Source organism: Gorilla gorilla, chromosome 11, assembly GCF_029281585.2.
Source record: "Gorilla gorilla gorilla isolate KB3781 chromosome 11, NHGRI_mGorGor1-v2.1_pri, whole genome shotgun sequence".
Lineage (NCBI taxonomy): Eukaryota > Metazoa > Chordata > Mammalia > Primates > Hominidae > Gorilla > Gorilla gorilla.
Genome location: NC_073235.2, coordinates 85,484,384 through 85,510,154, shown reverse-complemented (window position 1 = coordinate 85,510,154; position 25,771 = coordinate 85,484,384). Strand labels below are relative to the sequence as shown.

At 37.3% G+C, this 25,771-nt stretch overlaps 1 protein-coding gene across 2 annotated transcripts in view; it reads left to right on the top strand.

The window, feature by feature from the left end:
• Positions 1–2,536: 2,536 nt before the first annotated feature.
• NCKAP1 (NCK associated protein 1) overlaps positions 2,537–25,771 on the top strand; it is a 113,257-nt gene continuing 90,022 nt past the window's right edge. Inside the window, exons 1-3 of one of the 2 annotated variants that reach the window (XM_004032919.5) lie at positions 2,746–2,853; positions 16,182–16,199; positions 17,261–17,371. In XM_004032919.5, the coding sequence (XP_004032967.1) occupies positions 2,746–2,853; positions 16,182–16,199; positions 17,261–17,371 (237 nt within the window). Of the gene's footprint in view, positions 2,854–16,181; positions 16,200–17,260; positions 17,372–25,771 lie in introns of both variants that reach the window. The other variant, XM_004032918.5, reaches the window with a different exon arrangement.

The window sequence follows — 25,771 nt, the reverse complement described above, 5'->3', positions numbered from 1 at the left end:
TCCTCTTTCCCTCCCTTCCTTCTTTCTTTCCTTTCTCCCCTCCCTTCCCCTCTTCCCTCTCCTCCTCCTTCCCTCCCTCCCTCCTTTGCTTGCTTGCTTCCTTCCTTCCTTCCTCTCTCTCTCTTTCTTTCTCTCTTTCTAAGACAGGGTCTTGCTCTGTCACTCAGACTGGAGTACAGGGGTGTGATCACAGCTCACTGCAGCCTCTACCTTCCAGGCTCAAGTGATCCTCCCACCTCAACCTCCAGAGTAGTTGGGACCACAGGCACGCCACCACCCCCAGCTAATTTTTAAATTTTTGTAGATATGGGGGTCTCCCTATGTTGCCAAGGCTTGTCTTGAACTTCGGGACTCAAACAATCCTCTTGCCTTGGCCTCCCAAAGTGTGGGGGTTACAGGTGTGATGGAGCTTGAGCCTAGCAGTTGAAGACCAGCCTGGACAACATAGGGAGACCCTGTCTCTACAAAAAAGTTAAAAAGTTTAAGAAAAATTCCCGTACACTTGTTCTTTTTAATGCAAAATGTAGAGAAAGACAAAAATTGTAATTCATCTACATCTAATCTCTTTTACGCAAATAGATACATTTCATTACAGTCTAGGGCCAGTATGTCTATGAATTAGTGACAATAAATATTGAATAATGAGACTACTATCTACAGCGTTCTCCTATTGGGTACTCCCTGAGTTATAAGCAGCTACTAGTATTCAAGTTTATATGGCAACATGATAGTTTTTCTTGGGGAGTAAGAGTTGTGTTCAAATTTATAATACAGTGCCGTTTTCTTGTTCTCCCTATACAGCAGTTTTAAAAAACTAGAAAATGAGACAATCTTTCATTGGTAGCACTCTGTAATTCTGCGTCTAGACTTAGTTATTTGTAATCTCCCTAAAGGAGCACATATTTCCCCCAATGTTCAACATTTTTAAATTTTCTTATCTGGCTACCCCAAACCCCTCCTTGCAGCCTCCCCTTCTCAGGTCTGCCCTTACTATTCCAGGCCCCACAACCTTGCCTCCTCTAAATTAAAATGTTAACTATCAGGCTGAGAAGTAACCAGATAAATTAAATTCCTTGACCAGTTAATGACTAGTAATAGCTCGACAGATGATCTCTCTGAAGTGTTTGTATTCTTAAGACTCTCTAGGTACAAAGCATTCATTCAAGGTACTGCAGCTTTGTATATAGAATTTCAGGCACACTGGCAGGTATGATTATGACTTTTTTTGGTGGGAACAGGACTCTTTTAAATGCCCCTTAGATTAAATCCATTCAGTCCACTCCTTCTTTCTTGTTGGACTATTAAAATGAAGATTTCCTTACAAATAGTAGATATAGTAGCTTTAAAAAATATTTTAAAGCTATTCATTACAATTTCCTTTTCTTAAAGAGTTTTGATAAATCCAGTGATGGCTTATTACTCTTAGAATGTCTTATTGAATGTGGCGGGACATTTTGTTACTGACTTAAAATTAATGAATATAATATAAAAAACTAACATATCGAGAAAAGGCAAAGCCAAAAATATTAGAGGCCTGAGTCCTCTTGGCTGAAGTTTCTCACCCCAATTACGTAAGTCCTCAGTTAGTTCACTTTTGGAATCATGTCTAATACATTTGACAAGGGAGTAGCCTTGGAGTGTCGCTAAGAAGAAATTGATCAGGAAAAATGAGATGGCAAAGAAGAATGTTTCCAAGAAGAAGTGGGATTTAGGGTGGAGGCTGGAAAAAAATGGGAGCGGTTCCTTTACGCATTGAACAAACATTTATTTTTTGCCTTCCACATGCCAGGACCTACTGCGTCTCCTCCGGATGGGTGCTCCTCGCCGACAAAGTCTAGATTGTGATTATCTCAAGGACTTGAGTTACCCTCACTTCCGACCTCCTCTCTCACAAACTGGTTCCAGGCGGGGAGACTGAGGATAGGCTGGGGAGGCTGGCAGAGGCGATCCCCACCTCGCGGAGCACAACATCTGCTGTGTTCTGCGGCGAGCGCCTGTCAAGCAGTGGGAGGAAAAAGCGCTTGGAGCCACCAGCCCACTCTTAAGCGAAACTCGCCTGGAAAACACCCCGCCTCCCAGCAGAGTTTCTGCCGGTTTCTTTAGAAGGGTGGTGCGGAAAAGCAACTTTTGGGAACTTGAAGGAGTGGGGTGTGGGGCGAAGTGGAAAGAGCACAGAACGCGACCCCACTCAGTCCCCGCTTGGGACTCCCATCCCGGCATCAGGCGTAGTGGGCGGTCCAGGCCAGGGCCAGGGCCAGGGCCAGAGCGGCGGCGGCGAGGCCAGGCCGAGGGCCCGTCGGCCGCAGTTCCCCGTCCGGCCTCGCGGGGGCGCCGGCGCTGCCGATCAGGTGACCGAGGGCCCGTCCGGGGCTGCGGGAAGCGGCCTCGTTCTCAGCCGCCGTAGACGCCGCCGCCGCCGCCGCCGCCACACCTAGTGGAGCAGCCGGGGAAGGCGGCTTGTTGGGGGCTGGGGCGGAGAGCGCCGGGGGTGGGGGCGGAAGGGCGGCGGGCGGAAGGCAGGAGGCTGCCGGGGCGCGGGCTGCTGCGGGAGAAGGGGCTCCGAGGAGTCCGCCGCGGCTCGCTCTGTCGCCGGCGCGGGATTGGGGCGCGAGGGCCATGGGCGCGCTCTCCTAAGGCGGAGGTCGCGGGCGGGAGGGGAGGAGGCCGGAGAGAGGCTGCTGCGAAGGCCGCGGGCCAGTGACTGGGCGCGAGGCGGCCGGCGGCGGCGGCGGCACCAGCACCACCATGTCGCGCTCAGTGCTGCAGCCCAGTCAGCAGAAGCTGGCGGAGAAGCTCACCATCCTCAACGACCGGGGCGTCGGCATGCTCACCCGCCTCTACAACATCAAGAAGGTGCGCACGGGCCGGGGAGGCCGCGGCGGAGGCGGGCGGGCCCGGGAGGGATGAAGGGCAAGGGAGGCCGTGGGGTGGGGGCGGCGGGAGGCGCCGGGTGTAGAAATCTCGGCGTCGCCGCCCGAGGCCCGGCCCGGGGTCGCCTGGATGCGCCGCGGCCTAATGCGGAGTCCCGGGCGCCTCTCCCTGTGGTTCGCCGGCCGGCCGAAGGCAGAGAAGCCATTTCCCGGCTCCCGGCGGCGGGATCGGGCGCTGGGCCTCGCACGGGGTGGGGGCGCCGCTGGGAGCCGGGAGCTGTCCCCTCGTCGGCGCCCCCGCCCCCATGACGGGGCCCATAGGAAAGGGAGGGTGGTGGGTGGGCGAAATTCTAGGTGGGTAGGAAAACTTGAGTGTTCCATATTCTTAGGGAGATGGCAGCAGTGAACAGGGATTACACCCCACATCCCCATTTTTTGGTGTGGGAATGTGGGTAGAGAAGGGCTGATTGGACGAATCCCGTATCCCCTCCACTTTGCCACTTTATTTTAGATTGCTAAATAAAAAGCCATTGAGAGTGTGTTGACGATTTGGGATTATTTCATTTTGAAGGTGGAGAGGAGGGGGAAGTGAGGGTGGAACCAATTTTCTGAAATACTTCTAGGCTGTGAGTCACTAGAACTGGAATAACAACCTTCTACTCTTTCCCCTGTACTCCTCCTCATGTTAGATTTTCCAATACCATTTCTTAAAGTTCGGTGTCTGTACAAAATAAAAACCGTAAAAATGTTGCAATTGCTGCTGATTTATAGCATAGTCTGATAATTTGAGCAACTATAGCTAATAGGCCCATTTAAAGGCTTTAAATGTCCTCAGTACAGTAAGGAGTGGAAGACCACTGGAAGTTTGGAAAAGTCCATGTAAAGATAGAACAAATAATTACATTCATTATCGTAGGATAAAACAACAAAATCTCTCCCCTTAAGGCAAGGTTGGTAAGTTTTAAACAATTTGATAAAGAGAAAAAGAGATATTTGGAAAAGTTAGATCCATTGAGTTTCCAATGTGTCTTAGATGTCATACCTTCGTAACTATTTGTTGGCTTTTTAATATATCGTGAATGTTACCGTTTAGTTTAATCATAGCAATAGATTGTAGGTTGAGAGGGCTTCTGAAGAAAGTTGTTTTTTTTTTTTTTTTTTTTGGAAATTCATTTCCAAGCGTTTGAGTGTAAAATTGATTTATTTTTTACAATTTGATGTAGACACTAATTCTAAAGAGTGTCCTGGTTTAATGATGATAAATTTTGGATAAGGACAAAATCTGGTTGCTCACCTAATTGCAAGGATTTATTACTCTAAACCCAGTGCTATCTGGAGAGTAACTGCAACATGCTTACTCAGTTTGTTACCTTTTATGTGGCAGGAGCTCAGTGTCATGACAAAGAAGCCCCTCTGCATTTACCAAGGAGCCTAGGTTATAAATTTATATAGGTTAGGAATAATTCAGTTTTAAATAGTATTACTTAGAGGTTGCATTGACCTGAACTGTTTGGGGAGATTGAGCTGCTTAAAAAACTTGGAAATTGATTCCTATATGAATTTTGTCCAAAAATGAGCAAGTCAAATATTATAAAAGTTACTAGACCTGTGGTATTGTGGTTTAAAGGAAATGGTTATGATGGTTTCTAAAAGAGGAAGTGAGAGTAACATCAAAAGTGATTTGGGTATTTGGGCAAAATACCTTTTCTAAGCATTTATTAAACATTTTTGTAGGATAAATGCAATCAAACTTTAATATCCCACCTTCATAAATAAGATTAAATGAAATTCTGGGCATTTGAACTCTTATAATTCCAGTTCGTTGCCTTTTCTCAAAAGCACTGTTTTTTTCACTTCCTGTTTTGGGAAGCTTCAGCCTCTTGTATTACTGAACTTGTGAAAGTTAAAATGCGTTGAATGTGATCATTATTATATCCATGTCAAATATTTTGATTTATTGAAATGTCATATTTTAGCACTTGCCTTATATTTTTAGTTTCTTAAGAAATACATTGCTTACCTTGCTTGAGTGTGAATTTTCTCTGGGCAGGGACAGTGTAATTTTTGAAATACTAGAGTATTTAGGGCCTTATCTGATACTCGAGGCCTTTAGTTAGGCCAGGTTGAAATGAATGAATTACTTCCCTCCTCTCTCTCAAAACCTGTGTGCTCTAGTTTTAATAATAATACCCTTGGGTTTGCTCCCTTTGTGTAATTTTGCATGTAAATGAATCAGATAAGATTTTGGATCTTTCAGCCTATAGAATTGTCTGTGAGTCTGGCATATCTTCCCAGCTGGCTAGGAATTGAAACATTTGTTCAAATATCTTGCCAAAGAAGTGAGTAAGATCTGTTCACCATGTGTTTATTAGGTTCATGCTGTCTGCATTCTTACTGCATTATAAACCACATAATCTTTTCAATCTCAACCTCTTCTAGTCCTAAAAAAAAAACTTTCCACCTCATAATACATGTTTGCCAGTCAATTATCACATTTTCATTAATGCATGTGCATTAGATTGTCTACCAGATCTAATTACTCTGTTTCAATTGGAAGTATACAGTGGAAATGATATTTTAGTGAACATATACAATGAAAAATAGTTAAGTAAAATAACTTACTATTGTCAATAATATGCTTTGACGCTTATTAGGGAAGTTGGAGCATGATTACTGAAGAATGTTTTTTTTTTTAATTTCATCAGTCAAAAATTTTGAGATCTTAATATTTACAATTTATGGGAATTTTAGGGAACTTGTAGTTTGACGGAGGATGTAGGAACACATAAAAGCGGATTTTAAGGAAAAGACTTGAAGGTTATTGGTAGCTTTACATTTAAATTTATTTGTTGCTTAATTCCTTTTTTTATATCTATATATGGTTTCCCTTTTCCAGACCTAATAATGTGACTCACTCATGTAGAGATTTGTAACATTTTTAAAGGTTCCAGCATGGCAACTTGTGTGGTGGTGGGATTAAGAGCACTGGGCCAGAAGTTAAGAGACTTGCATTCCAATCTTCATTCTGTCACTGAGAGTTCTCTAACATTGGTTAGTAATTTGACTTTCTTGAGCTTCACTTTTCCTCATCTGTAAAATGGGGAAAATTAACTGTAAAAGGAACACTAAAGTCTATTCCAGCTCTATCTTTATGATTTTATGGTGAAGTAGTAGAGTAGAAATTATGTTTCATTTTAAACAATAACTGAACTCAGTTTAGTTTTCTGTAATGTAGGGAGCATAATGCCTGCCCTACATACTTCACAGAATTGCTTCTGAAGGTAGAGGATGGTAATATGTGAAAATAGTATTTAGGAATCTGAGCATCTCTTTTGGGCAACGCTGTTTTTCTGAAATTGTATGACTGTTTAACAAAACGGCCAAATACCCAAAGAAAACATTTTGCTCAGTTAAATTTTTGTGTGTGTGGTTTACTCTCTTCTTTTTTTCCTTCTCCTTTCTTTTCCTCCACCATTACCAACATGAGATTAATCTCTGTATTAAAAAGATCTTAGTTAATACTTGCATCTTTTCCTCCTGTTAAATTTTTGCCTGTACTGTAAAGGACAGAGAACGAGAAAAAAAAAAAACCCGTACAACTATTACAAACTTTTTAAAATGGAGTATTGTGGTGGTTTAAATGCAGTTTTACTTCTTTAAAAACATTAGAGGAATATTTTTCTTTTTTTCCCTATCCTTTTCTCATTATTTTGGATAAATTTATTTTCTAAGGAAAAATTTAACAGGAATAGCATTGTAAAACTGAAAGTCTTTAGCCAGTATCTGCTTATTTAGTGGGGGAAGAAAAGATGTTTGTGAAGGGAGCAGTGCAGGGTAAAGGGAGGGGAACTGGTTTTAGTCTTCCCTTTCAGTATTGTATTTGTTTCCACTTAGGGCGTTATTTTCTCTTTTGGTCAATCAGATGCAGAAGCGTGTTCCAGAGATGCTTAGGAAAATAATTATTTTTAATTTTTAAGTAGCAATGATAAATAATCCATCTTTTGTTTCCTTTATGGAATTGTTAAGTAACTTTAAAATTTTTTAATGATTACCAGAGGAATATATGTTTATTGTCAAAAACTCAAACATAACATAAATGAGTGACTTCAAAAATTCACTGTCTGCCCATCTTTATAACTTTATAAGCTACTGAATTGTTAGTTTGTAAGTAGGGTTGTATATGTGCCAGTTTGAAATGATTCTCTTGTTTTAAGTAGAAGAACCCATACTGGAAAATGCTTTGTTATTGCATAGTTGATTATTTTAGATAGTAATAAAATTGCATCTTTAAAACTGTTTTATAAGCGATCATATGAGCTATTCTTTCAGTTACTCTCAAATATTGAGGTTTTCCCTTTTAATTTATTCATTTACTCTTCGTTTATTGAATGTGTTCCCTGGCATGAGGGAAATAGAGGTAAATTAAGATGAAGTCTCTAGTGCCAAGAAATTAGTGTCTTAGTGGGGAGAGAGATGTATAGATATTTAACTAAAATGCAGTGTGTAAGTAGGATTGTGGGAGTCTTGAGAAGGGAATTAAAGATTATAATCTGGGAGAGATGGTAAAGAGAAGAGTGACATTTGTACTTGGTTTTGAAGTATGAATAGAAACTTCAGGCAGGCACTGACGGAAACTAACTAGTTACTATTTCAGATTGCAGAGTTTTTATTCAGTAGGATATACAGAGGGTCCCCAACTTGTGATGGTTTGACTTAACAATTTGTTGACTTCTTGTTGGCACAAAAGCTATGTCACGCAGTAGGAAGTGGTATGATACTTTCTTGTGATCTGATACTCTGCAGTGTACTGTATTACCAGATCATTTACTCAACTGTAGTCTAATGTAAGTGTTTAAGGTAGGCTAGGCTAAACTATGATGTTAGGTAGGTTAGGTGTGTTAAATGCATTTCTTCTCTTTTTTTGGAGACAGGGTCTAGCTCTGTCATACAAGCTGGAGTACAATGGCACGATCTCAGCTCACTGCAGCCTCTGCCTCCTGGCTCAGGCGATCCTCCCACCTCAGCTTTCCAAGTAGCGGGGACTATAGGCACATGCCACCATGCCAGGCTAATTTTTGTATTTTTTTTTTGATAGCGTTGGGGTTTCACCGTGTTGCCCAGGCTGGTCTCTGTCTCCTGGGGTCTAACAATCCACTCGCTTCAGCCTCCCAAAGTACTGGGATTACAGGTGTGAGCTACCGCACCTGGCTGATTTATGATATTTTCAATTAAAGATAGGTTTATTGGAATGTAACCCTATTGTTAAGTTGAGGAGCATCTGTATAAAGATAACAAAATACAGTCATTCTGCATAATGATATTTCACATAACACTTAAATGATGGACTGCCTATACACAGTAGTCCCGTAAGATAACACTGTATTCTTACTGTTTTTTTTTATGTTTAGATACATTTAGATACAGAAATACATACCATTATGTTGCAATTGCCTGCAGTAATCTCATTGTACAGGTTTGTAGCATGAAAGCAGTAGGCTATATCCCATGTACCCTGGGTGTATAGTAGGCTATACCATCTAGGTTTATGTAAGTACACTCTGATGTTCACACAACGACGAAATCATCTGATGACATTAAGCAATGCATGACTGTGTTAGAGTATAAAATAGTAATGCTCTTCTTGCAGGCATATAACCTCTAAACTTCACTTATTTTCTAAACATTTTCCGTACTTGCAGAATATTCTGTGAGTTGAGAGAGCTAGATTCTAGATAATGCTCTGATACTTTTTTTTAGTTTGAGCAAGTTATTTAACATTTCTGGGCTGTAGGTTACTTACAAAGTGAGGAGATCAGTGGTTCCTAGCCAGGGATACGTAATAGAATCCTCTTGGAAGGTTTTTACAAATTCCATACATCTGGATCCTGACCCAAACTTAACTTGAACAGAAAAAAATCCCTGAAATTGTTCCAATGTTAACTACTGAAATAACTGAAATGTAAATTCTTAAATACCTGTAATTTCTTTTCCTGCTAATTATTAACTGTAGTGATTTAATTTAGTTGTCTGGGTTATAACTAAATTTCTGGAAGGCTGCACATTGGCTCTCTACTAGCAAAACCAGCTCCATGGTACTTATTTGCTCTCAGCTTCTGTTATGCTTCAAGCTGTATTTTTTGGCTTTCTAAGCCTTGCTAGTCTTATTGATTCTAACTCTTGTAATCTTAAATAGATATTCCAGTTATCTCACGTTTTTGGAATACGCTTTTATTAACCTCATAGGTTAAGAGGAGAATTAAATGAGTGAATCCATAGGAAGTATTAGTACAGTGCCTTGTAGCAAGCGTTAAGAGCTGAGTAAATGGTGGCTGTTGTTACTAGTTCTATTTCTGGGGCTTGGAACATAGTGGACACTTAATAAATGTTCATTCCCCCCCCACCCCCAGATTAAAATACGCTCAAGACTACCTTTTAGGAAACATTCCTCACTATTCTGTTTTACTGCCTGATACAGTTTGACATCTACTTACTGCTAAGACAGAATAATTATTTGTATTTCAGAAGTATGTGTTCCACAGTAGTCCTTTAAATAACAATTTCTTTTTAACCGCAAAGGTATGACAATATATATACTTTAAAAAACTGCAAAAACACCTTTGCTTCATAAACTGAGGTGATCCTGTATATTGGAAGCTGAAAACTGTTTAAAGGCAACAGTGACATATATATCTTCTTGTAAATGGAATGGTAATTAATAACTCATTTGAATCACTAAATTTTTTTCTTTTTTTGAATCACTAAAATTTTTAATGATTTTGAAGTGTATAATGGCTTGAAGTTTTTCAAGTTCATGACTTTCTCAGAACTTGTGTCTAAAGGACAATAACTGTGATTTCTATATTTTTAGATCTCAATTATTGGCTCCAATTAAGAGGTAGTTATTGATAAAATTACATTAATTTGAAAGCATTTCCAATAATTTCAGTATACTTTGTTATCAAGCCTCTTAATCCAAGTTACTAGCAGTAGATTGCTCTCTTTTCTTTTTACCTACCTAAGAGGGAAAGTGCTAACTTAAAGCAGATCGGTTGGCCAAAATATACATCATAACACAGGAGGAAAAAAATAATCGGAAAGCTAACTACTGATCAATTTGAGTCTTATTTTGCTCTTGATATAAGGTTTTCCAGTACTTATGGACAATTTTCATACTGTAATATTTTCATTATTTAAAAAATTGGAACATAAAATAATCATAGATATATATTACTTTTACATTCCATAATTTCAGGTAATGTCTATTCTTCCTGTAGGTATTAATTTCAATTTGTTGAAAACTCAGGGAAGAATCTTTGTCCCTTTATTCCTTCAATTTTGCAAAACGTGTGGTGTTTCTTGGTTATTAAGTCAAATTCCTCTTTCAAGTCTAAATTGGCCACATTTTGTATTTTTCTCCTCATCCTTGACGTTATTCAGATGGGGCTGTTTTCTGTGCCCTCACGAATAGCATTCTCACTCTGACTCCTGAGATCTTGTTCATATTTTTTCAGTTAATTCATTGTACTAGAAAATCATTTTGTTCTTCCCTATTTTGGCATTTTTCCAATTATTGTAGTAGAAAATAATTGTTCTTCCATATTTTAGCAAAGGAATGTGTTTTATTCCTGAGTTAGAATAGAAATTAAAAAATAAAACTGAAGCTAGGCACTGTAGTAGTGCGTGCTTGTAATCCCAGGTACTTAGGAGGCTGAGGCAGAAGGATCTCTTGAGACCAGGAGTTCAAGTCCAGCCTGGGCAATATAGCAAGATGCTGTCTCAAAAAAATAAAATGGATTGAACTGATCAGATTTTTACCGTGATAGCAACTGCTTCCTGAGGTTTTAAGCAGCGGAGGTTTTGAATAAGTGGAGCATGTTTTTAAACATTATTTTTGGGAGGGGACATATATTTTTAGATAGTGTTTTGGAATCAGGTATGAATTTCTCTGTAGGTCCTGTCAGTAGTTGTGAAATCTTGATCAAGTTACTTAATTTTTCAGAAGCTCCTTTCCTTTCTGTTGAGTGATAGTTTAGATAATTTCTAAAGCATAGGTGTTTTGCGCACAATAATTGCACAGTAAATGTTCTTTTTACTTCCAACACCTTTTGTATCTTGATTATTTTGTTGTTTTTTTTCCTTCTCTCTCTTTTTTTTTTTTTTCGAGTCAGGGTCTCACTCTTGCCTGGCTGGAGTTTGCAGTGGTTGTGAACAGGGCTCACTGTAGACTCAACCTCCCTGGCTCAAGCAGTCCTTCCATCTTAGCCTCCCAGGTAGCTGGGACCACAGATATTTACCACCACGTTTGGCTAATTTTTAAATATTTTGTAGAGACAGGGTCTCCCTCTTGCCCAAGGTGGTCTCAAACTTGTGGGCTCCAGCAATTCTCCTGCCTTGGCCTCCCCAAGTGCTGGGATTGCAGGTGTGAGCTACCGAGCAGTCTGTTTTTTTTTTTTTTTTGGTGTCTTGATTGTTGCTTAATCTCTTGTGAATAGATAGAGGAATTTTAAAAATCTGTATTTTTTTTTTTTTTGTCATCATGGTAAGTTCTTGGAAAAATAGTAACATTAACCATGTAAAGTTAAGCTGTGGTATGTAGTCTTATGCTGTAATAGCTTGAGGAAAGGCCTCAGTACGGGGGTTTGTGGTAGAGTGGCAGAAAGATTTGTTTTAAAGTCATACTTTAAAATGGCATAGGGTCTAGGCTTGATGTTTCTAATCAAAGATGTTTCTTTTGTGGCCCGGATAATATATTGTGTAGTTTTCTGAAACATCCTTGTCCTTTATTTTTACTAATAACATCAGATTTGTGTTTTAAAAGGAACTTAGAGATATTGAATTGACTACTGACCTATAGTTTTTTTTTTTTTTTTGAGACAGAGTTTCACTCTTATTGCCCAGGCTGGAGTGCAGTGGCGCGATCTTGGCTCACTGCAACCTGCGCCCTCTGGGTTCAAGCGATTCTCCTGCCTCAGCCTTCCGAGTAGCTGGGATTACAGGCGCCAGACCATGCCTGGCTATTTTTTTTTTTTTTTTTTGTATTTTTAGTAGAAACGGGGTTTCACCGTGTTGGCTAGGCTGGTCTCAAACTTCTGACCTCGTGATCTGCCCACCTCGGCCTCCCAGAGTGCTGGGATTACAGGCGTGAGCCACTGAGCCCAGCCTAGAATTGTTTTTATGGAAAATCTTGTTTCCATAATTGAGAACTCACTATGTATATCCATGTATATAAAGAAGTTTTATTTAAAAAATTATTTGGAACTTATTTATTAACTACATATGTGCCAGGCACCTAAATAAACAGTTTATGTGTATCTTATCTTTTAAATATTTTAACAGTGTACCCTATGCAGTAGGTAGTAATAATATCCTCAATTTATGGGTTAGATAACTGAGGCTGAGAGGTTAGGCAACTTGCCTAAGGTCATATAGGCTATTATCCACTTGACCCAAGAGACAAGGGTTTTAATTACTATGTTTAAGTGTATCCTTTAACATCACTGTAATTTTATCTGCCACATAAAATAATCCTGACTTTTAAAATATTATAATCAGAATATTCATGGAGAATAAAGTTCCAATTCTGAGAACTGGAAATTTAAGTATATAAATATTTAAATTTATTTTAGATCTTCTGAAATTATAGTATTTTATGTTTTATGAAAATATGCTGACTCAAGATAAAGTAAAACAGGGTACTTGGGGGAGTTTTTGTTTTTTCAATTCTGTACTTTATACATAGTTTTCTTTCTGTGTAGTGAAATACCTCTTTTAGTCAATTCTCTGAAAAAGTTTTTTTTTGGTAGGGCTATAAAATTCAGGGATTTAGACATCATTTTATACTGTATTCACCTTTCCTTTTTTTCTATTTTTGGGAGTATGGGGGATAGAAGTGCTCAAATGTTTAATTGAATTGGTAATTTGTTAAATCTTTTGATTACGTCTTTCTGGTAAGCCTTTCTGGAATATATTAGTCTAAAATGTTTTGATAACTAAGTTTAATTGTGTATTTAGTTTTTAAAAATTTGATACTTCAAAAGGTGATAACTTTGAATTAAGGATTAATTTTGTGTAATATTGTAGATGGAATAGAAAAATATATGGTTTCAAGTATACCAATAGCAGGCTGTTTTCTGAAAATGCAAGTTGTGATTTTCTTGTCCTCAAAATGAAAGTTTTTTGAGTTTGGGTGGGGAATAAGATGAATTTTTATAAACTATAACTTCTGGTTAGTTGGAATTTTCTATACTGTTTTAGTATGGTAGGAAACCTTAAAGTTTTTAAAAAAATTTTTTTGTAGAGATAGGATCTTGCTATGTTGCCCAGGCTGGTCTCTAGTTTCTGTCCTCAAGTGTTCCTCCCACCTGAGCCTCCCAAAGTGCCAGGATTACAGTTGTGAGCCACCATGCCCAATCAGCCTTCTTACCTGAATTATTTGTTATGGTTCTTTGCCAGGATATATTTTACCTAGCTGATAACTTTTAGTCATGTCAGTTTATTTTTTTCATATACTTCTTCTTTTTTGCCTAAGTATTCCCCATACAAGTGTCTCTCTTGTTATTAAGCAAATAAATCAAGTAAGTGGATTTTAGAAAAAGATAAGATGGAGCCTAGTACTTCTGTATATATTAACCTCTTATTTTTAATTGGCATTTTTTGGGAGCTCTTGGTATGCCAAATACTCTCGTAAAGTCTACAGATAACACTTTCATGTAGTGAACATAAAAACTTTTGGCCGGGCGCGGTGGCCCACGCCTGTAATCCCAGCACTTTGGGAGGCCGAGGCGGGCGGATCACGAGGTCAGGAGATCGAGACCATCCTGGCTAACACGGTGAAACCCCGTCTCTACTAAAAATACAAAAAATTAGCCGGGCGTGGTAGTGGGCGCCTGTAGTCCCAGCTACTCGGGAGGCTGAGGCAGGAGAATGGCGTGAACCCGGGAGGTGGAGCTTGCAGTGAGCCGAGATCGCGCCACTGCACTCCAGCCTGGGCGACAAAGCAAGACTCCGTCTCAAAAAAAAAAAAAAAAAAAAAAACTTTTTAGCATAGGTTGTAATTATTATCTGTTTAACAGTTGAAGAAACTGAGGCACAGATAGACTGGCTTGCTCATGGGTACACAGCTGTTAAGTGATGGAGCCAAGATTTTAAACATGGACAGCCTGTCTTGAAACTCAGTTTCTTAACAATTAGGTTAAACTCTGTACAGTTACAGCAAATGTAGACTTTAGGCTATATTTAGATGTTTAGGCTTAAAGTGAATAAAGGAAATATTTGATTGAGAGAGGGGATTGTATTTAATAGTTGCATAAGGAAGTTAACACTAACTTGCTAGTTGTATATATATATTATGATAAAGACTCTTACTACTATGATTACTATTCATATTAGACTTGGATAATTAGTATCATCATTATAGCTATTATTAAAAAGCAGCTAGCATTTTTAGAGCACTTATGTGCTTATCATTTTGCTAAATGCTTTACATGGTTTCTTTATCTCTCTTCTAATCCTTATAATAACCCTGTGAGGTAAGTACTAATTTCCCCATTTTACAGACGAAGAAAGATAGGTTAGGAGATATTTTGTAATATATTCCAGGTCCCATGGCTAGTAAGTCATGAAAATTGAAACTCAGCCAGTTTTACTCCAGAATATTTGTTTTTAACCTTTGAGACATACTCCCTCCCAATTAAGTATGTTAGATAAGGTCCACTGAGCAGTGTGGAAAAGGTAAATCAATTCCAGGGAAAGCAGATTATATAGTCCTTTATTTTTTTCTGAATTTTTTTTTTTTTTTTTTTTTTTTAGTTTTTAGTTTTTAGTTTTAAGAGACAGAGCTTCACTCTGTGGCTCAGGCTGCGGTACAGTGGTGTGATTACAGCTCTGTAGCCTTGAATTCCTGAGCTCAAGTGATCTTCTCCCTCAGCTTCCCAAGTAGCTAGGAGTACAGTTGTGTACCACCATACCCTTATAATTTTTTTTTCTCTTAAAGCCCTGAGCTTACTTCTCTACAAGCTAATTTAAAACATTTTTTTGTAGAGACAGGGTCATGCTATGTTGTCCAGGCTGGTCTCCAACTTCTGGCTGAAGCCCCTTAGCCCCCATTTCTGGAATTACAGGCGTGAGCCACTGGACTTGGACAAAATGAAATTCTGTTCTTTCTGTTTTCAGTGTGAGAAGGAAGAGCTGCTCATTTATATATGAGTATGTGTGTATACACACATACGCACACACATACTTGTTTGGTTATCAACCAATGAAGTTGTTTATATGTTTACATTCTTAAACAGTAAAATTTGTGGTTGTGGGAAATGGATATGGTGATCTGTCATTTTCATTATATGTGATAGTCCCTAATAGAGGAATGGATAGCTAAATTTTTCAATAGTTAGAATATGAAAGACAATACATATGAAAAAACTGAACATAATTTGGAATCACTTTAGGATTTTGCACTACCTCAAGCATGTTTATGACACTTGATTTTTATTATGTGATTATGTAAGGCAATGCTAATCTATAGCTATTTGTGTTTGGGCAAATTTTTAGTATGTGATTATTATTCTTAGCTATTATATAATATTTGGGGAGAAGAATATAAATTGGAAGATTTTTAAGAATATTTTAAAGAAATGATAGTCTACTCAAAGAAAGTTGGACATATTTTAATATTTATGATGTTGAAATGGAATTTACATAGTAGTAATGTCAATCTGGTTAAAGATTATGAAGTTCTAAATTTCTTAAGATTTTGTTTTATTTAATTATATTTGAGAATTAAGAGATTTCTTACTGCATTCCTATTTCCATTTGGAAAATATAGGAATGTTAACATTGATTTTTATACTTTGGCATGGTAGGAAGTTAGGTGATGTTTGAAAAATAGTTACAATTTGAGCTGAAATACAAAAGTCATCCAATAACGATTTATTTTTATTCTCGGCTACCGTTTCTTTTTAAGGTATGTAAAATTTCACTGATGGTTTTGCTCCTGTTTTTATAGCTGCATGTAGTCTTTATTTTCCTTCTTTCTAGTATTATTTTAAGTTGGTTTAGAAAGAGCACCAAGAAACTGACCTGATTGTACACGTACACAGTAGTGTTTATATGAACAGTATAAACTCTATAAATTTATTTTATACTAAAACTCGCTACTTAGAATACCTTTAAAATTGTAGCACCATATAATTCTAATCTTGTTCTGTTATTCATAGTCTGCAGTGCATAAGTTTTCTTCTGAAACGTGTATCATAGTTTGACAATCATTGTTTACACGTAATTTTCTCTCTTTTTATTACAATGCTTCCCCAGCAAGGACAAGTTTGGAAGGTTTGCAAAGCTTTTCACCTTCCCTCTGCCCGCTTGCCCGCTTTCAGATCAGTTTCATGTTTCATAACTTCTCTTTCTGCAATCCACAACATAGCCATAGTAAACAATGGAAAACTATAAAATTGCAGTAGTGTATTTCCTCACACATGGCAGACAGATGTAACTTTCCAAAGGACACATCCTTTTTAAAATGCAATAAAAAGAAGTTAAATAGAAATGTTATAATTTTAGTAATTCCCTAAGGAATAACATCTCGCTAGCAAGCAGTTAATTAAATGTCACGTAATAAAACAGGAACAGTATTCAAGATTATATTCTGTATTGTAATAGTTCAGGTAGAAAGTTCTTTCTAATAATAATACCTTACATTTGTATAGTGCCTTACAGTTTACTGCAGAGAATGCTGTACTGCTGATACGGTCAAAATGTAAACATATCCATTTGTTCTGTGCTTATGATATGTAGAACAGATGTAGATTCATTGTTTGAAGTGCTGCTGGTATGATGGAAAACAGTGTTGTAACTCAGATGTTCAGAGAATCAGACAACACACCTTAGCACTATAAAGACAATTTTAGCAGCTTCCAGTTCTTTTGAACTAGGGCTCTTGTATTAAAATGTTTAAAGTGAATGAGGAAAACATTTTGGAAAAGACATTTAAACATAAGCTTTTATTTTATAACACTTAGAAAGAAACATGTCTAGTACTCTACTGAATATTTAATTTTGTAATATTTTATTAGGTTCAGATGAATACAATCCTACCTCAAACCAAGAATTTTTTTTCTTTTTCTTTTTTTTAGGTTTGAGCTTTTTCCTTCACTGCTGTTCTGCGCTAACTGCTTCGAAACTTTCCATGCATTTTTTTCAGTAGAAGAACATCTCTGTACTGTCTCCCATTGCATATTTCAGCTGTGACAATCCCTGCACTTTGCCTATTCATTTTATCACCTGCTCACCAAAAACAATAAATATCTCTTTAATTTCTAATTGCAGATTTGCTATTTTTGATTTTAGAAGAAGGGTGCATTTCACTTTTTTTTATTACTGTTGTTTTATAGGCATGTGGAGACCCCAAGGCAAAACCATCCTATCTTATCGACAAAAACCTGGAATCTGCTGTGAAATTCATAGTCAGAAAATTCCCTGCTGTAGAAACCCGCAACAACAATGTAAGTTATCTAAATTGTTCTATTGCTTGATTTTAACCATCTTTTAGAGAAACAGTGGTCAACACAGTGCTTATAGTAGCTCTTATTTACCTAATTTTTAACATTTTGATATACAGATTATATACCTTAAGGGTTTTTTTGAGACAATATTCTTATGTCTGAGACTGGAAAAAAATAACTCTTAGCGACATTGCCACTTTATTACAGCAAAGATCTTAGATTCCTATATATTTATTCCCTTTCAAATTGCAACAAGAGTAAGGTAATAGATATGTATATATTCCAAATTCTTGTGTGAATACTTGGGATATTTTTGTTTCTTATAGTCATAAACTTCCTGTTGAAGTTAGTAAATGTCTGCATAGAGCTTCTGTTGTTTTAAGTAGTTAGCTGTATTTAGTTTTAAAATGTGTTTGTTTTTCTAGTATTTTCATAATTGACAGAATGATTTCTAAAGATTAAATAGTACAAGTAAATGATTGTGTTAGGGTCTTTATTATCTCCATATTACTTTTCATGTGGGAAAGTTTTTTCTTAGTATACTGAAGAATGGTCATATTCAGAATCTTCCTGATATGTTTACATATCTATAGTAATTTCTATGAATAACTACTTTTGGGAAATTAGAGTTATTTTTTGCCTCAGTGTGGCATTTTTATATAAATTTTGACTCAGAATCTTTCTGCCTGTCTTCTCTTTTTATTTTTTTCTCTGATACTTTCTTGTTACTATCTTTGCTGCCTCTTTTGCTTTACATACAAATTTAGTTTAGAAATTTCCTCTCACATATGATCTTCATAATTTTGAGAAGCTCTGTTGAAAAGATATATCGTCAGCTGGTCCAAAAATAGTGAGTTATCTCGATTGTTCTGCATCAGTTACAGATCCAGCTCCTTGTTCTACTCTTTGCCCCCTTCTCACTACTGCGCTTGACTGGTTTAAAAATAAAAAGATACATTGTCACCTTTTTGTTTTCTCAAATCATGTATGTTCATTGAAGATTTGTATTTAGCCTGTTGATACTTTTACTTAAAAACACTTCCATTTAGAAAGAAAATGCTAGTAAGAACTAATAAAAATAAGTCAGATAAAGTGCTTTTTAAGGCATTTTTTTAAAAAAAATCAAGTCTGTTTTTGGGGAGTACAGGTTAGTAGAGGTTTCATAAAAGATTGTTTTTGTAGAGACGAGATCTCACTATGTTGTCCAGGCTGGTCTTGAACTCCTGGGCTCAAGGGATCCTTCTGCTTCGACCTCTTAAAGTGCTGGAATTACAGACATGAGCTGCTGTGCCCAGCCAGAAATATTGTTTTATAATATATCAATATATTAAAGCATTATAATTAGTTCCTGATTGCAAAATAGGTGATTCAAAACTTGCACTTCTTAACACTTTTATTTGTGTGGAGAACTCTTTTTTAGTTACTGACATTAATTGGCTACCTCATCTGAGAGATTATATACTCACTCTAAAAGAGAAATTTTGTTATGAAAATCTGTCTTAAATTAATTTTATATACACTTCTTTTTCTTACAGCTCATAAAATTTCTGACATGAGCTCTTCAGAGAATCTTTGAAGCTTAGTTTACACATGTGTTTGTGTGTAAACTTATATGTGAGAATATGCATTGTTCCTTAATATTAGGTCTTTCCTTAGAATTAGAAGTGTCTGGTGAAACAACAGTAAAATTGTCTGTTGTCGGCAGACCAATTAAGCATCTGCTGTTCTTGATATGCCGGGCAAACTGTTTATTATCATCCTGTTGTTTTTTGTTTTTTGATAGTTTTACTTCTCTTTCTAGCTTTTGAAGCGCAAAATCGATATTTTTAATAGTTTTATTGAGATATAATTCACATACCATATAATTCACCCATTCAAAGTGTACAGTTTCAGTGTTTTTTAGTACATTCACAGAGTTGTGCATCCAGTACCACAGTTAATTTTAGAACATTTTCATCACCACCCAAAGAAACTTCGTGCCCATTAGCAGTCACCCCTGATTTCCTGCCAACACCCCTGCCCTAAGGCAACCACTGATGTACTTTTTCTGTCTCTGTGCCTATTCTGAAGATTTCATCAGGAATAATGTAATATGTGGTCTTCTGTGACTGGTTTCTGTCATTTAACGTAATATTTTCAAGGTTTATCCAAGTTGTAGCATGTATCAGTATTTTGTTTTTGTTTTAAGAGACAGGGTTTCACTCTGTCACCCATGGTAGAATGCAGTGGCGCCATCATAGCTCACTGTAACACCGAACTCCTAGACCAAAATGATGTTCTCATCTTAGCCTCCTAAGTAGCTAGGGCCGCAGGTGCGCACCATCATGCTCAGCTATTTTTAAAAATTTTTTTAAATTTTTTATCCAGATGTGGTCTGGCTATGTTGCCCAGGTAGGTCTCAAACTCCTGGGCTCGAGCAGTCCTCCCACTTTGACCTCCCAAAGCACTGAGATTACAGCTGTAAGCTGCTGTGCCCGATCTTCATTTCTTTTTATTGCCAAATAATACTCCGTTGTGTGGATATACCACATTTTATTCATTCATGAGTTGATGGATGTTTGGATTGTTTCTACTTTTTTGCCTATTATGAATAATGTTGCTATAAACATTTATGTGAAAGTTTTTGTATGGATATGTTTTCATTTCTCTTGGCTTTATAAACCTGTGAAAGAATTGCTGGGTGGTGTAGTAATTCTGTGCTTAACCTATAAAATTGATTGTATAATGTTGTTGAATGTTATGACTTACTTGTAGTATTTACTTTGTTTTGTTTGCAAAGCCTGAGTTTTTTCATATTGCCTTTACAACTATTCTTTGTAATGCTACTCTGTTGTTTTTTTTTACCTGCTGAAGTACTATGTATTGGGCATATATAAAGTCTTGTGATCTCAGTTTTGATCTGGGTCTGCTAAAATTTTGGTGAGAAGTTCCTAGCTAGCTTGGATCAGGACATGAGAAGTGAGGTTTCAGTTTTATTATTATTTTTTAACTTATTGAATTAGTTGATGGAGCTTAAAGACTGGAAAAGATAGTAGTGTCTGGGATTGATAGGAGGTTGCAGATTTCTGGCTACTAAGTGCACTGTAGAAGTGATATTGATATCAGTCTTCTCTTTCTTTTTTTCTTATTGTGCTTTGGATTATTATGTAAATATGTGAAACAGAACATGCTTACTTTTTCTTAGGGACCTAGGTTATTACTATTTCTACTCTGATTCATGTCTTACAAGTAACACATGTCCCCCAATTTCAGAAAAGGTACTCATAAAAACAGATTTCTGGTGAAAATGCAATAATTTTTTTTTTTTTTTTTTGAGACACGGTCCTGCTTTGTTGCCCAGGCCGGAGTGCAGTGGAGCAATCTCAGCCCACTACAACCTCCCCCTCCTGGTCTCAATCAATCCTTCTGCCTCAGCCTCCCAAGTAGTTGGAACTACAGGGGCACAACCACCACACCTGGCTAACTTTTTGTGTATTTTGTAGACATGGGGTCTTGCTATGTTGCCCAGGCTGGTCTCAAACTTCTGGGCTCAAGTGATCCTCCCAGATTGGCCTCCCAAAGTGCTGGGATTACAGGCTTGAGCCACCATGCCCAGGCTCAAAATATTTATTTTTTGAAGTTTCTAAAATGGATTCTTGCAAAATTCTACTCTTATCTTGCAGCTAAAAAATTGTTGATTTTTTGTTTTGTTTTGTTTGTTTTTTGTTTTTTGTTTTTTTTTAGTAACTGCCCTCACCTCCATACTTTTTAATCCCTTTAGAATCCTTGAGCACATAGTTATTTGATATGCAACAAAGGAGGGCACTGCTGACAGGTAGCAGGATTGGTACACAACATGACTTCTACAGTGATAATGTTGGACTCTGTTGAGTCATTTTTACTTTCTTGTTTGTGACCAGTTGTAACAAGTTTTATATTTCCAATTCTGGATTTAGGGAAAATCTAGGACCAAGGAATGAGGTTTTTTCCTTGGGTCATGATGTTGAACTAAATGCCTCATGCTTCAAAGCAAGCTGATTAAATGGAATTCAAAATGAATAAAAGCCATACCAGTTTTATAATTATAGCAGCCACTTGTTATCTAATGTGTGCCAGGTTATGTGTTTTGATAGAGTTCCTCATTTAATTTCAGATTAAGCAAAGTATTTTTGAGCTGAAAGATTATCTAATTTATCTGTAATATAAATGCTTTCATTATTTTGAAAGTGTAACTCTCAAATGAAATTTGTTTCTCGTAGGTTTCTTAAGGGTACATGGAGGGGAATCTGTTATTTTCCTGGATGAAGAAAATAGTAGAAACTCCTTTCTTATTTTATTAACACATACAAATTATTTGGCTCAGGAAACCTAAGAGGCAATGTAAGCAAATGTTCAGGTGTATGTTAAAACTTTTCTAATTTTTTTTCCAATATTTTTTAAACTTTTTTTTCTCTTTCCTATATTGCATTACACCTAAAAGGTAGTTTGTGTTTTTTAAAACAGTAAAAATATTATCTGGCACAATAGTGTTATTATGGAATTAGCCTATTGCACATTTTAATGTAAAATTTTGGATTTGATTTACTATCCTATATATGCTGAATTAGATCTTGAAGTCTTTAAGAATAGGGACATTGCTGGCGAGTAGAGTGCCACAGGAGTGATATAGGGATTCTAAACTAGGACACAGGCTGTTGTTGAAATAATTTGAAAATTATGTTTTCCTAAGTTAGAGGAATCTTTTATGTTATAGATATTATTTATCCCTTCTCCCAAGGAACATAGAATTATAAGATGTTATGTAAAACATATTTTTTATTTAAGTAGCTTATAAAGTCACTCTAGGAAAGACAAAGCAACTCTAAGTGTAATAATCAGCAGTAAAGTTAGTTCAGAGGCGAAGCAATAGAGCCTTTTAAAAATGTTTTATCCCTAGTGCCTGATACATAAGAGGCACTAAATAAATGTCCCACTAATGAATGGAACTATTTGATACACTCTAACATAACCAGCTTTCACTTGTATTCAAACATTGCTTTAGATTTATGTCAGGACCTGAACTTATCCACACTTTTAAAAAGTTATGGAGTTAATTTTAGCTAAAAAAAGATTGTACTCTTTAGTAGAACTATTCAAATATATCTTATTAATGGTATTATTGAAAGTTACCCAGAAATAGAGCAAGAGTCTCAACTCCTAAAAACATAAATGTGTTTTAGGGATGGGGTGGTGGAATTGGTGATAGGTGTAGGGAGGCCCTTGACACATGCATGCACTGTGGTTTGGTAAGGACTTAGAAGGCAACGGTAGGCATATTTAACTCCTTCTTAACTTGTCTTTGAGAGGGCATTCCTTGTTTTGTCATGACTCCTATTAAGATAGTAACATACTGGTTAAGAGGATGGACTCTGGATTCAGTAAACCAGAATTTGAGTTCTGGTCTTTCCACTTATTAGCTGGATGATTTTGGGCAAATTATTTAACATCTTAAGGTATCATTGTTCTTTTTTGTTTTGTTTTTTTGAGACGGAGTCTCGCTCTGTTGCCCAGGCTGGAGTGCAGTGGCATAATCTTGGCTCACTGCAACCTCTGCCTCCCGAATTCAAGCGATTCTCCTGCCTCAGCTTCCCGAGTAGCTGGGATTACAGGTGCCTGCCACCACGCCCGCCTAATTTTCTATTTTTAGTAGAGACGGGTTTCACCATGCTGGCCAGGCTGGTCTCAAACTCCTGACCTCAGGCAATCCGTCCGCCTCAACCTCCCAAAGTGCTGGGTTACAGGCATGAGCCACCGCACCCGGCCAGGTATCATTATTCTTATTTCTAAAATGGTGATAATACCAATCTGAAGGAGTAGTTCATTGTTTCCTAAAGCACTTAGTACAGTGTGTGACAAATTGCTCTTGAAGAATGGAAGCTGTTAACTTAACATTTACCTCTTTGACTTTTTGGACTACTTTGCTGGCTTTTCTTCTGAGTACCCTTTAAATGTGGGTTTTCCTAAATGACTTCTCCCCCCGTAGTGTATATGTGTGAAAACACTTACTGCTGTGGCTTCAACTAAGTACATATACGATCTCCTATATTCTGTGCTCTAGATCAGGGTCCCCAACCCCCAGTCCACAGACAGGTACCAGTCCGTGGCCTGTTAGGAACCCGGCTGCCCAGCAGGAGATGAGTGGTAGTACCCTAAGCTTCATCTGTATTTACAGCCACTCCCCATCACTCACTTTAGTGCCTGAGCTCTTTCTCCTGTCATATTAGCAGTGGCATTAGATTCTCATAGGAGTGCAAACCCTATTGTGAACTGTGCACGCGAGGGATCTAGGTTTCGAGCTCTTTAGGAGAATCTAATGCCTGATGATCTGTCACTGTCTCCCATCACCCCCAGATGGGACCATGAAGTTGCAGGAAAGCAAGCTCAGGGCTTCCACTGCTTCTACATTATGATGAGTTGTGTAATTATTTCATTACATATTATAATGTAATAATAGAAATAAAGTGCTCAATAAATGTAATGTGCTTTAGTCACCCCAAACCACCCTCCACCCCTCCGCCCCAGTACATGGAAAAATTGTCTTCCATGAAACTGGTCCCTGGTGCTAAAAAGGTTGGGGACTGCTGCTCTAGAGCTGAATTCTAGCTACCCCTTTGGACAGCTCCACAAGCTAAACAGAAAACTTTTTATCCAATATGGAACATGTGATTATCCTACCTTTTTTTCCTCTTTTGTGTTTCCCCCCTTGAGCTGTCACCATCCACTTAGTTATTTAAACTAGAACCTTCAGAATCCCTTTTGACTTGTAAAAAATATCAAACTGGTCATTTACGACTTGTCCGGGTTCCCCACTATAATGTCATTTGAATTTATCCCCTTCAGGTCTACATTTCCTGCTGGGACAAATGCCATGTTAATCCAAACATTGATTTTTATGCCATCCAATCTCTCGTACTTTCGCCCTCCCTTGGAGGGAGGTTTCCTCCCTCCAACCTCCACCAGGGGAAGCAGAACAAAACAAAAAACAATCACTTTCTCTGTGGTACCCCACATCTGCATCTTCCTGGACCACACACTCATCTTTGAATCCCTCTTGACTGGCATGTAGTAGGCCAACAAATAAGAGTTTGATTTAGAAGGAATCACGTTACTGTAAAATAATGTAACTGGGAGTTGTAACAGCATACTTCATCATGAATAAATATATATGCCCTAATGGAAACTCAGAGGAATATTTGGTCCCGACCAATTAAACATTGCCAGGATTTAAGGAATTTTGATACAATGAGAATTAACTGAAATGTCAATGTTCTTTTAAAAAGATGTCATCAGTATTGAGTTGTTAATGACTCTTAGACATGTAAAAGTCTTTAATTCTATCTTGAACAAACAGTAAATAAAAGAACTCCTCAGGAGATGCAAGTAAGCCTTGCTTTGATATATTTGGAAAGTAATTGAAATAGGTCAAATAGTGGCAGGGAATTGCATCAGCACTGGTGACCTACCTAAATTGATTTAAATTTTTTGTTTTTTATTTTTGCCCAAAGAACATGAATACATGATAATGAATAGTCCAGAAGAATTTAGGATGAAAAGTGAATATCTCCTAGTTTACTTTTTCCCACCCTAGTCATATTCCTCAGAGGGAACTTCTATTTTTAGAATTTCTACAGGTTACTGCTAGAACTATAACAAATATGCTTATTCCCTTATAACTTCAGTTACCAACTTTAGACAGTCTCTCTCCTATGCAACAAAAGATGAGGATTTAGCTTGCTCAGTTTACTTCCCCTTACTTCCCCTCTCAAGCCTTTTTCCCAGTGTTTTTTGTTAGTATTTTTGGATCATTGATTACTTCCTTTTTTAACTTTAATATAGTTTTTTTTTTTTGATATCGTCACCCTTGGTTATTTATCCATTTATCCTTTTGTTTTCATGTTGTCAAAATTGTTACTGCTTTTTTTTTGGTTCTGTAATTATACAGTGTTCTGATACTATATTTATTATATGTTGGAGGAAAAAAATTAAATATTAGTAAAGGCCTAAGTGCTTGGTTTGCGTTTCTTCATTCCGTTGTCACACTTTGGGCTGTAAGATGAATAATATATTTAGCCTTAAAGAGAAAAGGAATCTCTCTTCCTAAATTCTGTCATTTACTTAAAATTATTTTACGGTTTCATAGTTATACCACGACTTTCTGAAATTATAGTTATAAGCCTTTTTACTTTCTTTAAATTTATTTGGCCTTATAATCATGTCACCTTTTTATAATTGTTTTTTTTTTTTTCCTGGAGCCTACTTTCTTCTAACCTTCTGTCTTCTAACATCAATCTAGATAATTTGTAAACGCCTGCTGTGTAGCTTTCATTATGGGTTATATCTTTGTCTTCAGTGCAATGATTTTACCTGCGCTTTTCCACTGAA